The sequence below is a fragment of the Microcaecilia unicolor genome, chromosome 1 (assembly GCF_901765095.1).
Source record: "Microcaecilia unicolor chromosome 1, aMicUni1.1, whole genome shotgun sequence".
Lineage (NCBI taxonomy): Eukaryota > Metazoa > Chordata > Amphibia > Gymnophiona > Siphonopidae > Microcaecilia > Microcaecilia unicolor.
In genome coordinates this window covers 637,353,767-637,372,297 of record NC_044031.1, presented here as the reverse complement: position 1 = coordinate 637,372,297, position 18,531 = coordinate 637,353,767, and the positions used below count along the sequence as shown (strand labels likewise).

Sequence of the window (18,531 nt, the reverse complement as noted above, 5' to 3'; positions counted from 1 at the left end):
TGATAAACATCAGCTGAATACATATGATATATCATAATAGGCAGCATGTGAGAACATTCGAATAACAAAATGTCAACACAATACAGTGAAGCATCTTACTAGGCAGCTGAGGGTTGGGGAGGTAGGTGCAATTTAGATTTATAGAGACAAGATAGGTAGGACAGAGGCATTGGGGGGAACTAAATGGGTGGCTAAATGGAAGGCAAATTATATTACTATTGAGGAAACTACACTTCTCCTTTCTTCCTCAAAATGTACCACCTGTTCCTCTGATCCCATTCCCACCCACCTTCTTAATGCCATCTCTCCTACTCTTATTCCTTTTATCTGTCACATTCTCAACCTCTCACTTTCCACTGCGACTGTCCCTGCTGCCTTAAACATGCTGTGGTCACACCTCTCCTTAAGAAGCCTTCACTTGACCCTACTTGTCCCTCTAATTACCGACCCATCTCCCTCCTTCCTTTTCTCTCCAAATTACTTGAGCGTGCTGTTCACCGCCGCTGCCTTGATTTTCTCTCCTCACATGCTATTCTTGACCCATTACAATCTGGTTTTCGCCCTCTCCACTCAACCGAAACTGCGCTTACTAAAGTCTCCAATGACCTATTACTGGCTAAATCCAGAGGTCAATATTCCATCCTCATTCTCTTGATCTTTCCGCTGCTTTTGACACTGTCGATCACAGCATACTTCTCGATACCCTGTCCTCACTTGGATTCCAGGGCTCTGTCCTTTCCTGGTTCTCTTCCTACCTCTCCCTCCGCACCTTTAGTGTTCACTCTGGTGGATCCTCTTCTACTTCTATCCCTCTGCCTGTCGGCGTACCTCAGGGTTCTGTTCTTGGTCCCCTCCTCTTTTCTATCTACACTTCTTCCCTTGGTTCATTAATCTCATCCCATGGCTTTTCCTACCATCTCTATGCTGATGACTCCCAAATCTACCTTTCTACCCCTGATATCTCACCTTGCATCCAAACCAAAGTCTCAGCGTGCTTGTCTGACATTGCTGCCTGGATGTCTCAACGCCACCTGAAATTAAATATGACCAAAACCGAGCTTCTCATTTTCCCCCCCAAACCCACCTCCCCGCTCCCCCCGTTTTCTGTTTCTGTTGATGGCTCTCTCATTCTCCCTGTCTCCTCAGCTCGAAACCTTGGGGTCATCTTTGACTCTTCTCTCTCCTTCTCTGCTCATATCCAGCAGACCGCCAAGACCTGTCGTTTCTTTCTTTACAACATCCGTAAATCCGCCCCCTTTCTTTCCGAGCACTCTACCAAAACCCTCGTCCACACCCTTGTCACCTCTCGTTTAGACTACTGCAATCTGCTTCTTGCTGGCCTCCACTTAGTCACCTCTCCCCTCTCCAGTCGGTTCAAAACTCTGCTGCCCGTCTCATCTTCCGCCAGGGTCGCTTTACTCATACTACCCCTCTCCTCAAGACCCTTCACTGGCTCCCTATCCGTTTTGCGCATCCTGTTCAAACTTCTTCTACTAACCTATAAATGTATTCACTCTGGTGCTCCCCAGTATCTCTCCACACTCGTCCTTCCCTACACCCCTTCCCGTGCACTCCGCTCCATGGATAAATCCTTCTTATCTGCTCCCTTCTCCACTACTGCCAACTCCAGACTTCGCGCCTTCTGTCTCGCTGCACCCTACGCCTGGAATAAACTTCCTGAGCCCCTACGTCTTGCCCCATCCTTGGCCACCTTTAAATCTAGACTGAAAGCCCACCTCTTTAACATTGCTTTTGACTCGTAACCACTTGTAACCACTCGCCTCCACCTACCCTCCTCTCTTCCTTCCCGTTCACATTAATTGATTTGATTTGCTTTATTTATTTTTTGTCTATTAGATTGTAAGCTCTTTGAGCAGGGACTGTCTTTCTTCTATGTTTGTGCAGCGCTGCGTATGCCTTGTAGCGCTATAGAAATGCTAAATAGTAGTAGTAGTAGAAATATGTACAGTTGAATAAAGTATTGGAACTGGTCCCAGTAACAAGGTGTGTGGTAAGCTAGTCCAGATGTGGAGTGAGTGGATAGTCAATAGCCACAGGTATAAGGGGGCGTTCCACAACTGAGCAGCTTGTGTTATAGAATAGTAGAGTAAGTCAGCCAGCATCTACGCACCTATATTTAGGCACATCCACATACACCATGTCAATAGCAGACATAAATGCATACGCCTAAATGCGATACTTTAGCACATAGCTTACAGCAGGGCTACTCAAATGGTGGACCGTCAAGCCATTGTGTGTGAAATGCCAGGGTGCCATTTTTTGGCTCTAAATCCATGGCAGGGACAAACTAATCCCCTCCTCACCAACTCTGTGTCTGACCCCCCCCCCCCCCCACCTAAAATCAGTTGTGGAAGCAGAAAGTTAGGTCAGATGGGATGGGGTGGGAGTGGGGAAGATACAGCAGAGAGCAGACTCCAGGCTCGGCGGCAAATAGCCTGTGTGAATCATTCCTGCTAGCAGAGACCTGGACAGAGAATCAATTAAAGGTTCGGGAGGGGGATGGTTAGATACAGATTAAATACCAGACTTGGGGCCAGAGGAGGGGGTTGAGGGAGAGATGAGAATGAGATATTGAATCCCAGAGGAGGAGGGGAGGAGAAGGAGAGAGCTGGATATAGTGAGGGAGTGAGGAAAGGAAGGAAGCCAGATGGAGAATGATGGACCTGGAGGAGGAGGGGAGGGGAGGGAGATATACTGGACAACAGGAGGGCGGGGAAGAAGGAAGGAAAACAAATGGAGAGATGTCAGAGGGGGGAGAGATGTTGCATCTAGGGGCGGTGGAGAAGAAAGGAGAGATACTGCACAGTGGAATGGAGGAAAAGAAAGAAAGAAAGAAAGAAAGAAAGAAAGAAAGAAAGAAAGAAAGAAAGAAAGAGCTTTTGGACCTGGAGGACAATGAGAAGAGAGAGAGAGAAATTGTGAAAGAGATGAGAGAAAAAAATGTGGAAGTGAGTGAGAGGGGAAAAATAAGGATATAAATAGAGGAGAAGCAAGGTGAAGGAGCAGAATCAGGAACAGAGAGAAGGAGAAGGAGACAGTGACAGGAGAGAGCAAGAACTGAGGGAGGTCACATTGAGGTGGCAGTAAGGGCTCCCGCATTAACCCGGCAGTAACCAGGCAGTACGCAGCACTGCCCGACTACTGCCGGGTACACTCCAGCGCTACAAAAATGAATTTATGTAGCGCCAGAAATTATGGCGCGATAGGGGTGAGAAGTACTGCCGGGCTGCTGTGGTAGCCTGGCAGTACTTCCTGTATAGCGAGCAGTGACCCCGCATTGGGCTTACCGCCGCTTAGTAAAAGGAGCCCTACAGAAGGTAGCAAATAGCACCGACCCCATGGGACTCCCTGAAACATTTCAAGCCAGTCAGACTGATCGGAGCCACAGTGCACCTGTTTTTTCCTATTTGACATGTAGGTATAGTGCTATTTTAGATCCCCCTCAACCATGATTCCTAAAGATTTCACCCAGTCCTACAACTTCTGAAAAGGGCAGGAAGGAAGAGGGGAAGAATCATTCATACTGCAAATGCTTTCCTACATAAGTGCGTTTTTAGCTTTACTTTAAAGTTTTGAAAAGGAGGCTCCATTCGAAGATCCAAGGGGAGCCCATTCCGTAGGGTGGGCTCCACAACATTGAACATGGAGTTTTGAAGCACATTTTGGAAAACCTGATGGAAGGAGGGAACAGCTAATAAATTCTGGCTGGATGAGTGGAGATTTTATAAGGTCACATAAGGAATTAGGTACCTAGAGAGATATACAGGTAGAAAACCATGTATAGGACAATATACACAAAAAGCAGAATTTTATATTCCAATCTGTTAACACACCAGGAGCCAATGTTCCAAATGCAGAAATGGCGTTACGTGATCTAATTTGCTTGCATCCACAAGCAGTTTAACGGCAGTGTTCTGCACAATTTGCAGATGTCTAATCTCTTTAGAGATCATACCTATAAACTGGGTATTACAATAGTCAAGATGTATCAAGACAAGAGAATGGACTAAAATGTGTAATGCCTTCGGTGCAAGAAAATTTAGAGTAGACCAAAGCTGTTACATCCTGAAGAAGTATAGGAGATATGTGGATGGAAAGTTAAAGCTGAGTCAAAGATAACACCTACAATCTTATGGGCATTAGTTACAGGAATAGTGGTGCCAACAAAATTTATAGAACAGGAAATGGCTTCATCCTGGCTCCTGGTAAATAAAAAATCCCCTCTTGTTTTATCTAGATTCAGTCGCATTCTATTCATTTGCAGCCAGTGAGTTATGAGCTGCAATTTAGAGTTCAGATAGGTAAAGCCAGATGGGCTACATGACTCAACGACAGCACATATATAGGGGATCAGACCTATGGAATCAATCAAACATGCCAAAGGGGCCAGGCATATATTAGATACAAGTGGGGCCAGGAGGGAACCCTGTGCCACCCACAATCTGAGACAAATTTTTTTTTTGTTTGTTACACTTGTACCCCGCGCTTTCCCACTCATGGCAGGCTCAATGTGGCTTACATGGGGCAATGGAGGGTTAAGTGACTTGCCCAGAGTCACAAGGAGCTGCCTGTGCCTGAAGTGGGAATTGAACTCAGTTCCTCAGGACCAAAGTCCACCACCCTAACCACTAGGCCACTCCTCCACTAGGGCATTAAGTCTCATCTTGCTATAGAATCCGATAAGATCTTCCAAAAAGATAAGATTGAAAGCATAGTCAGGCCTTTCCTGTAACACCTAGATACCACAATCTTCTGTTCATTAGATGGTGGTACCCCTTGATCTACCAGATCAAGAGCAGCTGATGAATGAGAGATAGAACCATTTTACTCTGAGCCAGGGATCTCTGTGTGGTAGTGAGCATACCCGATAAGGCTGTTTCAGTGTTGTGATGTTTGCGAAAAGCAGTTTGGTTGGCATGTAATAAATTCCTTGAATCTACTCACTCAGTAAGGGTCTCAAACATAAGGTGCTCACTAGTCATGGAAATAAATGGCACATTACTAATGGGTTGATGATTGGTCACCGTGTTCCTGTCCAGCTACAGATGTTTCTTTTTTCACTTGGTCTAACAGTGGCCAATTTCCAAAACCTGGGGAACCATAACTAAATCACTTTTACATACAATCTGCTTTGGATAAATGCAGATTGGAAACTGAGGAAAAATAAATAAAAGTTTCTCCAGGTCAAATTCTCTTAGTATATATACCCTTTTTTCACAGACTCTCAAGAGGCTTACTATAGACTGGTGCAAATAAGAGCTTTCACTGCGTTAACTTTTCTACTGGAAATCTTAAACAGGATTTTACTTGTTTTGTGTGTGTGTATATGTATCAGAGTGACTCTGTTTTGTGACTTTTGGCTCATGTCTGCTCAGTATGTATTTACTAAGGATGAGCCATCACCCTCATTGTCCTCAAACTAAAGAAAATTTAAAAACTCCAAAAGAAATGAAAAATCCTGCAAATGACATAGGAAACTAAACAGTACAACAATCTTTGACCTGCATACCCCTAACGTGTATTTATGGGCAGCCATTTTATAACTATACACATATAGGCACCCACCAATTAAGTGATAAAGCTGCAATTTTTATTTTGATTAATTTTAGAGGTGGAAATAAACAACAGGAGATTAAGAAGCAGCACTCCTTCAATCCCATGTGTAAAACCCTGGTCAAAATGAGCACTTTTAAAACATTTGTGCATGTGCTGTTATAGAATACTAGTTCAGTGCCCATATTTTGGGCATATAACTTTAGGTGTCCTTTATAGAACTGCTCTTATAATAATTATTTGAGAGAAAACTTACCCCTAAGGCATTTCTAAACATCTGGCAGTTGTAGTTGTCATATGATCCACCATAATAGCCATGTAAATTGTAATCACAGTCACTGTAGTATCTATAGTAGGTATAGCTCTGATCGAAGGAAAGAAGAATAATTCCAACTAAAGCAGCAATGGAGCTTAAAATGTTCATCACCATGCTGCCCTTCACCTGCCACACAAAGAATATGAGAACATCAGTTTGTTAGTTTTTCATTAAAGCTTTATGGTGTATATTAGAAGAAAAACGAGGTATATCTCATTATCTTTCTTCATCCGTCTTTCTCTTATTTTCACCCCTTCTCCTAAAGTTCTTTCTTCACTATTATATTTGGAGAAATTAGACCTTACCTGCTAATTTTCTTTCCTTTGGTCACATCAGATGAGTTCAGAGCTTGTTGATTTGGGTCCATCTACCAGCAGGTGGAGATAGAAAGTACAGAATTGTGCAGTGCCTTAATAGAACCCTGTGCAGCTCCGACAATTCAGTAGCAGATAAAGCAGTAGAAAGCAGTTGCTGAACTAATGTGAAACATTTGCTGAATGTAATAATGCAAAAACATTGAGCTAAGTGATTTCTGGCGGGGTCTCCGGATTTACATTATATTATAAAAGCTAAAGATTGTATCAGAAAAACATTTATTATTGATCTACATAACTGTGGACACACACGATTGTTAGTTGAGAGACAAATAGTTTGAGAGGAGCACCTGAGTGTTAGCAGTTAATATGAAATGATGGAGTTTTTTTAAGCTACATGATGGCACGCTGAGCCCACGCCTTATAGCCTGCAGAGTTGGGCTGGCTGGGTGGCGACACTGTTAGCTTTTTTTCTCCATCTTTATGTGAAATAGGAGCGATAAAGTCTACAACAGGGTGAGTGTTCAACACTTAATTTACATAGCTAGTGTAAGCTGTGTTGAGATTTTCAATTATTACTTCAGCTTGAGTGGACCATTGTATATCTCCCACATCTTCCTTGGTGAAGTCCGAAGCAAAGAATTCATTTAATCTCTCCACTATGGTTTTGTCTTCCATGAGTGCCCCCTTTACCCCTTGGTCATCCAGAAGTCTGACTTACTCTTTTACCAGCTTCTTGTTTCTAATATACTAAATAAACAAAAACTCTAGATGTTTTTCCTTCCAAAGCAATCTTCTTTTCAAAGTCTCTCTTTGCCTTTTTCCATTTGACTTGCCATTCCTTATATTTTTTCTATTATCTTCAGTCAGGTCCTTCTTCTAATTTCTGAGGGATGTTCTTTTTGTTCTGTCCTTTGACAGCCTTGCACTAGTTTATAATCAGTGGCATAATCGAAAGAGAAGGATGCCCATCTTCCGATACAAATCAGGAGATGGGCGTCCTTCTCTCAGGGTCATCGAAATCAGCATAATGGAAAGCCGATTTTGGGCATCCTCAACTGCTTTCCGTCGCGGGGACGACCAAATTTCACGGTGGTGTGTCGGCAGTGTACTGAATGGGGGCGTGGTTAAGAGATGGGCCTCCTCTGCTGATAATGAAAAAAAGAAGGGCGTCCCTGATGAGCATTTGGCCGATTTTACTTGGTCCAATTTTTTTAACGACTAAGCCTCGAAAAGGTGCCTGAATTGACCAGATGACCACCGGAGGGAATCGGGGATGACCTCCCCTTACTCCCCCAGTGGTCACCAACCCCCTCCCACCCTAAAAAAAATTAAAAAACATTTTTTCCAGCCTCTATGCCAGCCTCAAATGTCATACCCAGCTCCATCACATCAGTATGCAGGTCCCTGGAGCAGTTTTTAGTGGGTGCAGTGCACTTCAGGCAGGCGGACCCAGGCCCATCCCCCCTCTACCTGTTACATTTGTGGTGGTAAATGTGAGCCCTCCAAAACCCACCCGAAACCCACTGTACCCACATCTAGGTGCCCCCCCTTCACCCCTTAGGGCTATGGTAGTGGTGTACAGTAGTGGGGAGTGGGTTTTGGGGGGGGGCTCAGCACCAAAGGTAAGGGAGCTATGCACCTGGGAGCAATTTGTGAAGTCCACTGCAGTGCCCCCTTGGGTGCCCGGTTGGTGTCCTGGCATGTGAGGGGGACCAGTGCACTAGGAATGCTGGCTCCTGCCATGACCAAAGGGCTTGCATTTGGTCGTTTTTGAGATGGGCGTCCTTGGTTTCCATTATCGGTGAAAACCAAGTTCATCCATCTTTACGGTCGACTATCTCAACATTTAGGTCGACCATCTCTTAGGTTGACCTAAATGTTGAGATTTGGGCATCCCCGACCGTATTATCAAAATGAAAGATGGACGCCCATCTTGTTTCGATAATACAGGATGCCCCCGCCCCTTCACAGGGACGTCCTCAGAGATGGGCGCCCTTAGAGATGGGCATCCCCATTCAATTATGCCCCTCAATGTGACCCTAAAATGTTTTTAATGCCTTTACTGTCATTCTCACTTCTAAGGATCTTCACTGCTGCAGTTGCTATTGCAAAGATACATGAGCAATGCATTGTGTGTAATGTAGTTCACAGGCAATGCAGCCACACTTGCCTGTCTGTGTAAGAACTGTTACCATTGGTTTGTGCTGCTGCCCAGACCTCCTCTCTTAGCCAAGCTTGGCTCCTTTGTCTACCTGCTATCATTTCCTGGTCATTCTTACTATCTCTGTCCTGAGAGATCAGCCAGGTACGACCCTTCCCTCCAATCGAGGGCTGTCCTCTAGGACCACCCCTTGCTACCCGATGGCAGGCTCTGTCCCATTGGTCTTTACCTGTTCCTTCCTGGGCCTGTGTGAGCCTTCTTGACCTCCCTGTCTCTCTCGCCATGAGGCATTCTCCATCTTGCTTCAGATAGCACTTGTCCTGCTTCACTCCTTGGAATGAACTTGTTTTTTTTTTTTACCTTGAATATATCTTCCTAATGAGATATTGCACTCTCCAGTCACAGCGCTCTGAGCTACTTCTACCTGTTCAACTATTTTCTCACCTCTGCAATAAAGCTGCCTCTCCTCAGATTTCTACCTCCAACCACTGTTACAGCTCTCAGAATTACGGAGTCTCTGTGCCCTGGGGCAACACTTCTGAACATCTGACTGTGAGTAAATTATCTGTATCTATTCAATAAAAGAAACTTCAGAAAATAAAGAGACTTCAGGTGTGTGCTGGTGTGCCAAAGTTATACTTCAGGATATTGAGACTTTATAGTTAACAAGTCATAAGAGGCTTGACACTTTTAGCTCTAATATCCTCCATCACCTCACTTTTTTAACATGCCGGCTGTCTTTTGGCCTTCCTTTAGCCTTTTTTAATACATGGAATATATCTGGTCTGCACTTCCATGAGGAGCATCTACAAAGGTCAAAAATTTACAACAACATCCATGCCTGATGTAAATTTTTGACCTTTGTAGCTGTTCCTTTTCTTTTACCGTTTCTTCATTTTAACATAGTCTCTTTTATGAAAGTTAAACGCAAATGTATTGGATTTCCTGTGTGTTCTTAACCCAGTTATTAAATCTAATCTGATCATGTTATCTCTCCCTTTAGTGCATCCACACACCACACTCCCCCCCCAACCAGTCCTCACCAATCTCTCTCGACTCAGCCTATCTGCACCAAACTCTCTCGTTCCTCTATTCTTTCACTTTCACCTAATTTCTTCTTCCTCCTTACTCCTTCTACTCTTTTTATTTTTTTCTCCTCCTTCACAGGTATAATTTGTTATTTAATATATGGTGGCAGGGACTTTAGTAGCTCTCTACATGATCCACTCCCTACATCTTTACTGTACTTTACTATGACATTTGTATCTCACATTTGGCCTCTTGAGTTCAATGTAGCTTACAATTATTGTCAAAAATATCAGTGTGGACCTGTAGATAATGTCAAAAAAACATGAAAAGGTAGCTAATATACCACAGAAACTGCAATCTTCAAATGAATTATAAGAGAATTATACTTGAATCGGATAACCTACTTAGGACTCCTTTTACTAAGCGGCGGTAAGCCCAATGTGGGCTTACCGCTCGCTATTTAGGAAATACCGCCGGGCTACCGCAAAAGCCTGGTGGTACTTCCCACCCCTACTGTGCCGTCATTTCCGGCACCACGAAAATTTGTAGCGCCAGATAGTACCCAGCGGTAATCGGGTAGTGTCGTGTGCTGCCCGGTTACCGCCAGGTTAATGTGGGAGCCCTTACCGCCCCCTCAATGGGAGGGGTTAAGGGGTCCCCCCCCCCCCGATATAGCCACCCAATATGGTCACGCAGCAAGTGCTTTACTTGCTGTTTGGCCATTTCCTGCAGGAAAGCGAGACCGGCCCTTTTACCACCTGCGGTAAAAGGGGGCCTCGGTGCATGTGTAAAACACATGCCGACATCAACGCAGGCCCCTCTTTGCTGCAGCTTTGTAAAAGGGGGCCTTAATTAATTATTCAATTAACACAAACTTTGAAACACAAACATTTTTAGTTGCTTAGAAAACAATGTATAGTTTTTATTGAATCCTAATTTCCATAGGCAACAAATTCCACCATCTAGTAGATTGATAAGAAAACCAGGCTGAGAATATTGACATATACTATTTTCCTGCAACTTGGATACTGTTAAATCATAAATTCTCTTGAATTCATCTTTTTAACCTGCTCTGCTTCTTACTGCCCATTCACCCAACCTTCTGTTTCCCCCCACTCCTCAGCAAGCTCCAGTGCACCTCTCCATAGCTAGTTGTTTTTCCACAAAGGTTTGGCTCACCTACCCCTTCACTGCTTCTCACTTCTCATCCTCCTCCGCAGGTGAGACTTCCTTTCATTAGCAAGTTTATCTCATCTCTCAGTTTGCAACTCTTGGATCATTTCCCTGCTTTGTCCTCCCTAGCTCCAGGAACATTCTTGTTTTCTGGGACTGCAGCACATCTCCTGGCACTCATAAGTTCCAGGACAGTGGCAGCTTCCTGCTTGCTGAGTCTACATGAGATTCTCTGCCACATGCCCGCCCTCAGCCCTGGAAGCCCAGCAAGACTCACAGCTTGAAACCTCAGAGATTACGTGCAGAGTGGGAGAATATGTACCAGCAGCCCAGGGTATGGGAGCATGCACTCATACTAAGCCACTGTGCTCCAGCCTGTCTGCATGACACTACAAAGAAACAAGCATGCAACTCTGGGAGTTGAGTTGAAATCTGAGAGATGGCTGCAGAATTTTACCAAGAGCAAAGAGGGAGCAAGGATTCAGCAATCAAGCAGGAGGAAAGCCAGGAAACACACAGACCCTCATGATCAAAAGCAAATGCCGGTGCTAGAGGCTGTTAGCGCCATACTAGCACTGGCGTTTGCTAGCCTTGCATGATCAGAGCCCTCAAGCGCGTGAAACAACGCACTCGAGGGCTCGTAGAGCAAGTAGCTTGCAAATGCATGCTAAACAGGGCATTATGTATTCCTCCCCAATGATCAGCGGCCAGCGCGCCAAAATTTGGGTCGCTGGCCGCAGCAAACCCTACGCCAGCTCCGAGCTGGCGTTAGGGTTTGCCGATCATTGGGGAGGAATGGTGAGCCCTGTCCAGCATGCAGTCGCATGCTGGCAGGCCTCCGTTCTCCCCCCAAAGCAAATGCCAACAGGGGGCTGGAGGTCCGGTGGACCTCCACTCCCCCCGACGATCCCACTCCCCCCAGATTCAGGGAGGGCTGGAGATCCGGTGGGTCTCCAACCCCCCAAACCCCCAGAAAGTGTCCATTGGCCACCGGCCGAACCCTCTCCCACCCAGCGAGCGACAGGGGGGGGGGGCTGGAGGTCCGGCGGACCTCCGGCCCACCCCGACTCCCCCCCCCAGCGTTGGCTACCAAATTCCCTGGTGGTCCAGCAGTAGTAGTAAAAGAGAACCCCCCTTCCGGCCCCTCTACCTTGGTTGGAGGAGGGAGGTAGTCTGCCTCCCTCCTCTTCCATGGGTGCCGCCGCCGCAAAATGACGGCGCCCAGCCCTGCCCAGTGCATCCTGGGATGTGCTGGGCGGGGCTACAGACCATATAAGGGAGCAAATCCCTTATATGGTTTGTAGCTCCACCCAGCGCATCCCAGGATGTACTGGGAGGGGCTGGGCGCTGCCATTTTGCGGCGGCATCAACCCAAGGAAGAGGAGGGAGGCAGGCTACTTCCCTACTCCAACAAAGGTAGGGGGGACATGAGGAGGGTTCTTTTTCACGCTGGACCACCAGGGATTCGACCGATAATGCTGGGGGGGGGGGGAGTTGGGGGGAGGGGAGGGGGGTTTGGCCGGCGCCCACTGGACCACCAGGGAACATTTTCCGGGGGTTTGGGGGGCTGGAGACTCACCGGATCTCCAGCCCTCCCTGAACCTGGGGGGGGGGGGGAATTGTCGGGGGGACCGGAAGTCCACCGGACCTCCAGCCCCCGTTGCTCGGGGCAGGGGTAGTCAGGGCCTGGTGGTCCCAAGGACCTCCAGTCCCTGTGTTTGACAGGTTTGAGCTTTTGACAGCCCAGACCTGTCAAACAATTGCGGGAAGATTGTGCTGCACTTCTACCCCATGATCAGAGCTAATTGCGCTGCTTAAATTTGCATGCATTATCTCTGATCATAGGTCTAATAGCGCCCCGTGCTGTTCCAGCGCTATTTTTGAGTGCTGTTTGGAACACTGCGGGGCTTTTGATCATCTGCCTGTCAGCTCTTCTTTTCCTTCCTCTTTTTATTTATCAGCTCCTCATTATCTTTCCCAGTTCCTCAATCAGATTTAGCACTTCTCCCTCTCTCCAAGGCACACCAAAGGCAGGAGCAATAGCTTAGGAGACATGGGCTTCCTTCCTGCTTTCCCCTGCAGTTCTGTATCCTGCAGCTTTAGTGCGAGGGCACTGCTGGAAAATATATTGGGGATCCCTGGCACCCACAGCACCTACAGAGCTGACACCTATGGTTTGAGGTGAGAAAGCAATTTCCCATCCAATCAGTTAAACTCCTTCTAGGGTAAAAGGAGAAAACAACGGTGAACAAATGGGTCAATAGCTTGCCTTTGACAAACAGCCCAGGAGCTGAATAGTTCAGTTATCACTATCTGCTGAAGACACAGAAATACCCAGAGCACACAGAAATTCCCCCATCAGGGAAAATGCAGCTCTTACCAGCAGACCTCCTTGGAGACAGCTCCAACTCTCTTTTCAGTCACTACTGTCAGCAGTAAAGAAAGAACAAGATGAGTCTGGAGGGGGGGGGGGGGGGGGGGGGAGGGAGGAACCTAGCACCAGCAGGTATACTCCCTGAAGGACCAATTATACCACAATTATCAGCAGCCTTTCTTCACAGAAATTTGCTGATCCTACTCCTATGTTCTACCTTCACCAACCAGTTCAGAAGTTAAAAGTAAAGTCTGCAGAGCAACCCTCTATCATCTTCTGGAGATAGAAGAATACTGAATTGTCTGAGCTGCACAGGGTTCTATTAATGCACAACACAATTCTATACTCTATATCTCCACCTGCTGGTAGATGGATGCAAACTCACAAGTTCTGGACTCTTCTATTGCATATGACAGGGAAATCACTGTTACCAATAGCCCACTACTGGTATTACCACAGCAACGCAAAGTGCAGCCTTAGGACTAGGGGGCATGCGATGAAGCTACAATGTAGTAAATTTAAAATGAATCGGAGAAAATTTTTCTTCACTCAACATGTAATTAAACTCTGGAATTCGTTGCCACAGAATGTGGTAAAGGCGGTTAGCTTAGCGGAGTTTAAAAAAGGTTTGGACGGCTTCCTAAAGGAAAAGTCCATAGACCGTTATTAAATGGACTTGAGAAAAATCCACTATCTCTGGATTAAGCAGTATAAAATGTTTTGTACATTTCTGGGATCTTGCTGGGTATTTGTGACCTGGATTGGCTACTGTTGGAAACAGGATGCTGGGCTCGATGGACCTTTGGTCTTTCCCAGTATGGCAATACTTACGTATGTACTTATAACAGACTGGGATCTGGTCCCATAAGATCTCATAAGCCTGAGAAAGCTAGAATGGACCACTAAGTGGATGGGAGGTTTCTAAGGAAGGGTGTTCTTACAGTAAGACTCGGTAGGGGACAGTCTTCCTGTCTGAGTCTGTACTGAGCTGGTAGCACAACAGGATGTTAAGCTGCTCATTTTCACTCCCTCTGTGAATATCATAAATGTTGGTGCATACATGCTGAAGGGTAATATAACTTCTGAATGTGGACTGAACTCTGATGGAAAAGTATGTACCATTAAGTGTTCGGCATCTATGAATCTTCATTTCTGCATCTGTGTTGAAATTCAGGGAGAAAAGCAGCTTCACAAATATGTTACAGTATTTCATTGTATTTTACAGGTTCCCCACTGCTATCACGGATGGCTACTGGTTGCTGAATCGCAACGCTCTTACAAGCATGTGAATATTGGGGTTCCTGATGAATGATACTGTTCGAAACGGAGCTCTGTAGAACTGGGGGTTCACTTGGACTTGCATTGCAGATAAGTTGTTTGTTTTTTGATCTCCAGAGAAGCTGCTATGCCAGTGGCATTAGACTATTTTTGGACTATGTTTATGTTGGGGACACTTGTAGTGAATGTATTCTAAGATTTGAGACTGCACATTTTGCAATTTTATTTATATGGTTTACTCAAGGATGTCTTCGGGAGATCAATGAGAGCCCTTTTGGGATTGTTGGTTGTAACTCAGTGCCTGTTCACCACAGCTCGGATAACTGAGAAAAATCATTCACTTCACTAATTATTATTATCAATATATTTATTTCACATTCCCTACTGTCTATTTGTCTTTTTTGCAAACAGAAGATAAAAGAACAAGGCAGACCTTGTAAGAAACACAGTCTATTAATAGATTAATAAATATTAAATACTGTATTTCTTACAAGGTCTTCCTTGTTGTTTTATCTTCCATATTGGATTTGGCGGACCGCCTGCCTTGCCTTTTTTGCATAGAGGAAATTTGTTGTAGCTACAGGATTTAATTGGACAACGGGTTCTGCTCAGACAGAACGAGGAAATTCTGTGAATGTTCTAGAATGGTGGATTCCAATGGTAGCTTCATGGAAATGTTTGACATTTATGCTGGTGAATTCCTAAGAGTTAAACCTGTACAGTAATGGAATTTAAGTTCAATAACTAATTTGCTTAAAATATATCTATTCCTATTTACCAAAGAATTCCCTGCTCGCCATAACAGAAACCTGGCTCTGCCCTGATGACTCTGCTTCAGTCGCAGCCCTGTGCCATGGCGGTTATCTATTTTCACATACTCCTCGCCCTGCTGGCCGTGGGGGCGGTGTTGGACTACTTCTCTCTCCCTCCTCCAGATTTCAACCCCTTCTTCCACCTCAATCTCACTGTTTTTCCTCCTTTGAAGTCCACTCTATCCGCCTTTTCTCTCCTCTGCCTCTTCGAATAGCGGTCATTTATCGTCCCCCTCATAAGTCCCTTTCATCCTTTCTCAGTGACTTTGACGCCTGGCTTGCCTTCTTCCATGATCCTTCCTCCCCCTCTCTCATCCTTGGTGACTTTAATATTCCTGCTAATGATCCTTCCAACTCTTATATTTCCAAGTTACTTGCTTTAACGTCCTCCTTTAATCTCCAACTATGCTCCACCTCCCCCACTCATCAAAATGGTCACTGTCTTGATCTCATCTTCTCCTCCAACTGTTCACCCTCTAGTTTCCTTGCCTCTGATCTTCCCTCCTCTGATCACCATCTTATAACTTTCACACTTAAATCTCCTCCCTCCCAGTCCCGTCCTATCTTATCTAATTTATCTAGGAATCTTCACGATATTGACCCTTCATCTCTATCCTCCCATGTTTCAAACCTCCTCTCTACTGTGGCACCATCCACGTCTGTCAACGAGGCTGTTTCTTCTTACAACAATACTCTATCCTCTGCCTTAGACACTCTTGCACCTTTGATGACCCGCCCTGTAAGGCGTACAAAACCCCAACCTTGGCTGACTTCTAATATCCGCTACCTACGTTCCTGTACCCGCTCCGCCGAACTCCTCTGGCGGAAATCTTGGGCCCTTGCTGATTTCTTACACTTTAAGTTCATGCTGACCTCCTTCCAATCTGCTCTTTTTCGTGCCAAACAGGATTATTATATCCAACTGACCAACTCTCTTGGCTCTAATCCTCGACTTCTCTTCACCACATTGAACTCTCTCCTCAAGGTGCCCCCTCCCCCAACTCCCCCTTCATTATCTCCTCAGACCCTTGCTGAATTCTTTCACAACAAGGTTCAAAAGATAAACCTTGCTTTCTCTACCTCACCACCTCTCCCTCCACTAGTCCGTTCCCCTCTCTCCTTCCCCTCATTCCCTTTCCTCCTTTCCTGATGTTACTATTGAGGAAACTACACTTCTCCTTTCTTCCTCAAAATGTACCACCTGTTCCTCTGATCCCATTCCCACCCACCTTCTTAATGCCATCTCTCCTGCTCTTATTCCTTTTATCTGTCACATTCTCAACCTCTCACTTTCCACTGCGACTGTCCCTGCTGCCTTTAAACATGCTGTGGTCACACCTCTCCTTAAGAAGCCTTCACTCGACCCTACTTGTCCCTCTAATTACCGACCCATCTCCCTCCTTCCTTTTCTCTCCAAATTACTTGAGCGTGCTGTTCACCGCCGCTGCCTTGATTTTCTCTCCTCACATGCTATTCTTGACCCACTACAATCTGGTTTTCGCCCTCTCCACTCAACCAAAACTGCGCTTACTAAAGTCTCCAATGACCTATTACTGGCTAAATCCAGAGGTCAATATTCCATCCTCATTCTTCTTGATCTTTCCGCTGCTTTTGACACTGTCGATCACAGCATACTTCTCGATACCCTGTCCTCACTTGGATTCCAGGGCTCTGTCCTTTCCTGGTTCTCTTCCTACCTCTCCCTCCGCACCTTTAGTGTTCACTCTGGTGGATCCTCTTCTACTTCTATCCCTCTGCCTGTCGGCGTACCTCAGGGTTCTGTTCTTGGTCCCCTCCTCTTTTCTATCTACACTTCTTCCCTTGGTTCATTAATCTCATCCCATGGCTTTTCCTACCATCTCTATGCTGATGACTCCCAAATCTACCTTTCTACCCCTGATATCTCACCTTGCATCCAAACCAAAGTTTCAGCGTGCTTGTCTGACATTGCTGTCTGGATGTCTCAACGCCACCTGAAATTAAATATGACCAAAACCGAGCTTCTCATTTTCCCCCCCAAACCCACCTCCCCGCTCCCCCCGTTTTCTATTTCTGTTGATGGCTCTCTCATTCTCCCTGTCTCCTCAGCTCGAAACCTTGGGGTCATCTTTGACTCTTCTCTCTCCTTCTCTGCTCATATCCAGCAGATCGCCAGGACCTGTCGTTTCTTTCTTTACAACATCCGTAAAATCCGCCCCTTTCTTTCCGAGCACTCTACCAAAACCCTCATCCACACCCTTGTCACCTCTCGTTTAGACTACTGCAATCTGCTTCTTGCTGGCCTCCCACTTAGTCACCTCTCCCCTCTCCAGTCGGTTCAAAACTTTGCTGCCCGTCTCATCTTCCGCCAGGGTCGCTTTACTCATACTACCCCTCTTCTCAAGACCCTTCACTGGCTCCCTATCCGTTTTCGCATCCTGTTCAAACTTCTTCTACTAACCTATAAATGTACTCACTCTGCTGCTCCCCAGTATCTCTCCACACTCGTCCTTCCCTACACCCCTTCCCGTGCACTCCGCTCCATGGATAAATCCTTCTTATCTGTTCCCTTCTCCACTACTGCCAACTCCAGACTTCGCGCCTTCTGTCTCGCTGCACCCTACACCTGGAATAAACTTCCTGAGCCCCTACGTCTTGCCCCATCCTTGGCCACCTTTAAATCTAGACTGAAAGCCCACCTCTTTAACATTGCTTTTGACTCGTAACCACTTGTAACCACTCGCCTCCACCTACCCTCCTCTCTTATTTATTTAATTTTATTTGTACCCCGCGCTTTTTCCCACTCATGGCAGGCTCAATGCGGCAGGCGATGGAGGGTTAAGTGACTTGCCCAGAGTCACAAGGAGGTGCCTGTGCCGGGAATCGAACTCAGTTCCTCAGTTCCCCAGGACCAAAGTCCACCACCCTAACCACTAGGCCACTCCTCTCTTCCTTCCCGTTCACATTAATTGATTTGATTTGCTTACTTTATTTATTTTTTGTCTATTAGATTGTAAGCTCTTTGAGCAGGGACTGTCTTTCTTCTATGTTTGTGCAGCGCTGCGTATGCCTTGTAGTGCTATAGAAATGCTAAATAGTAGTAGTAGTAGTAATTATCTCCTCCCATTACCAACATTATTCTCCCACCCAACAGATCTGATAATTCCATTCTCTTGCTCCCAAGCCCAGCGGCAGCTCATTTCAAATAAAAGAGATGGGTTTATAGTCACTCACCAAACATGTGTTTGCACGATTCTTTGCTGCGACAGACAGGGATCCTGAAATGATGAACTGATAAAGAACAAGAAAATAAATGCAATTAACAAAAAGAATTAAACGCTGAAAATGTTTGCAGGGTCAGTTCCTCCAGTAAAAAAAAAACAGTAAATGTATTTTTTTTTTCGTAGCGTGAACTTTCTTTTAATGAAAATCATTTTGTGAATGAGAGTTTAGGCCAGTCATTTCCTTCCTGAGACCCCTCCTTGTGCATTTAGCATTGATTAAATGGAAGAAACAGA

At 45.6% G+C, this 18,531-nt stretch overlaps 1 protein-coding gene across 3 annotated transcripts in view; it reads right to left on the bottom strand.

The window, feature by feature from the left end:
• LOC115460507 (membrane-spanning 4-domains subfamily A member 4A-like) overlaps window positions 1-18,531 on the bottom strand; it is a 74,345-nt gene that overhangs the window by 8,275 nt on the left and 47,539 nt on the right. For all 3 annotated transcript variants that reach the window (XM_030190275.1, XM_030190277.1, XM_030190276.1), the window contains exons 4-5: window positions 18,248-18,304; window positions 5,831-6,016 (exon numbers count right to left, since the gene is read on the bottom strand). In XM_030190275.1, the coding sequence (XP_030046135.1) occupies window positions 5,831-6,016; window positions 18,248-18,304 (243 nt within the window). The remainder of the gene's footprint in view (window positions 1-5,830; window positions 6,017-18,247; window positions 18,305-18,531) is intronic.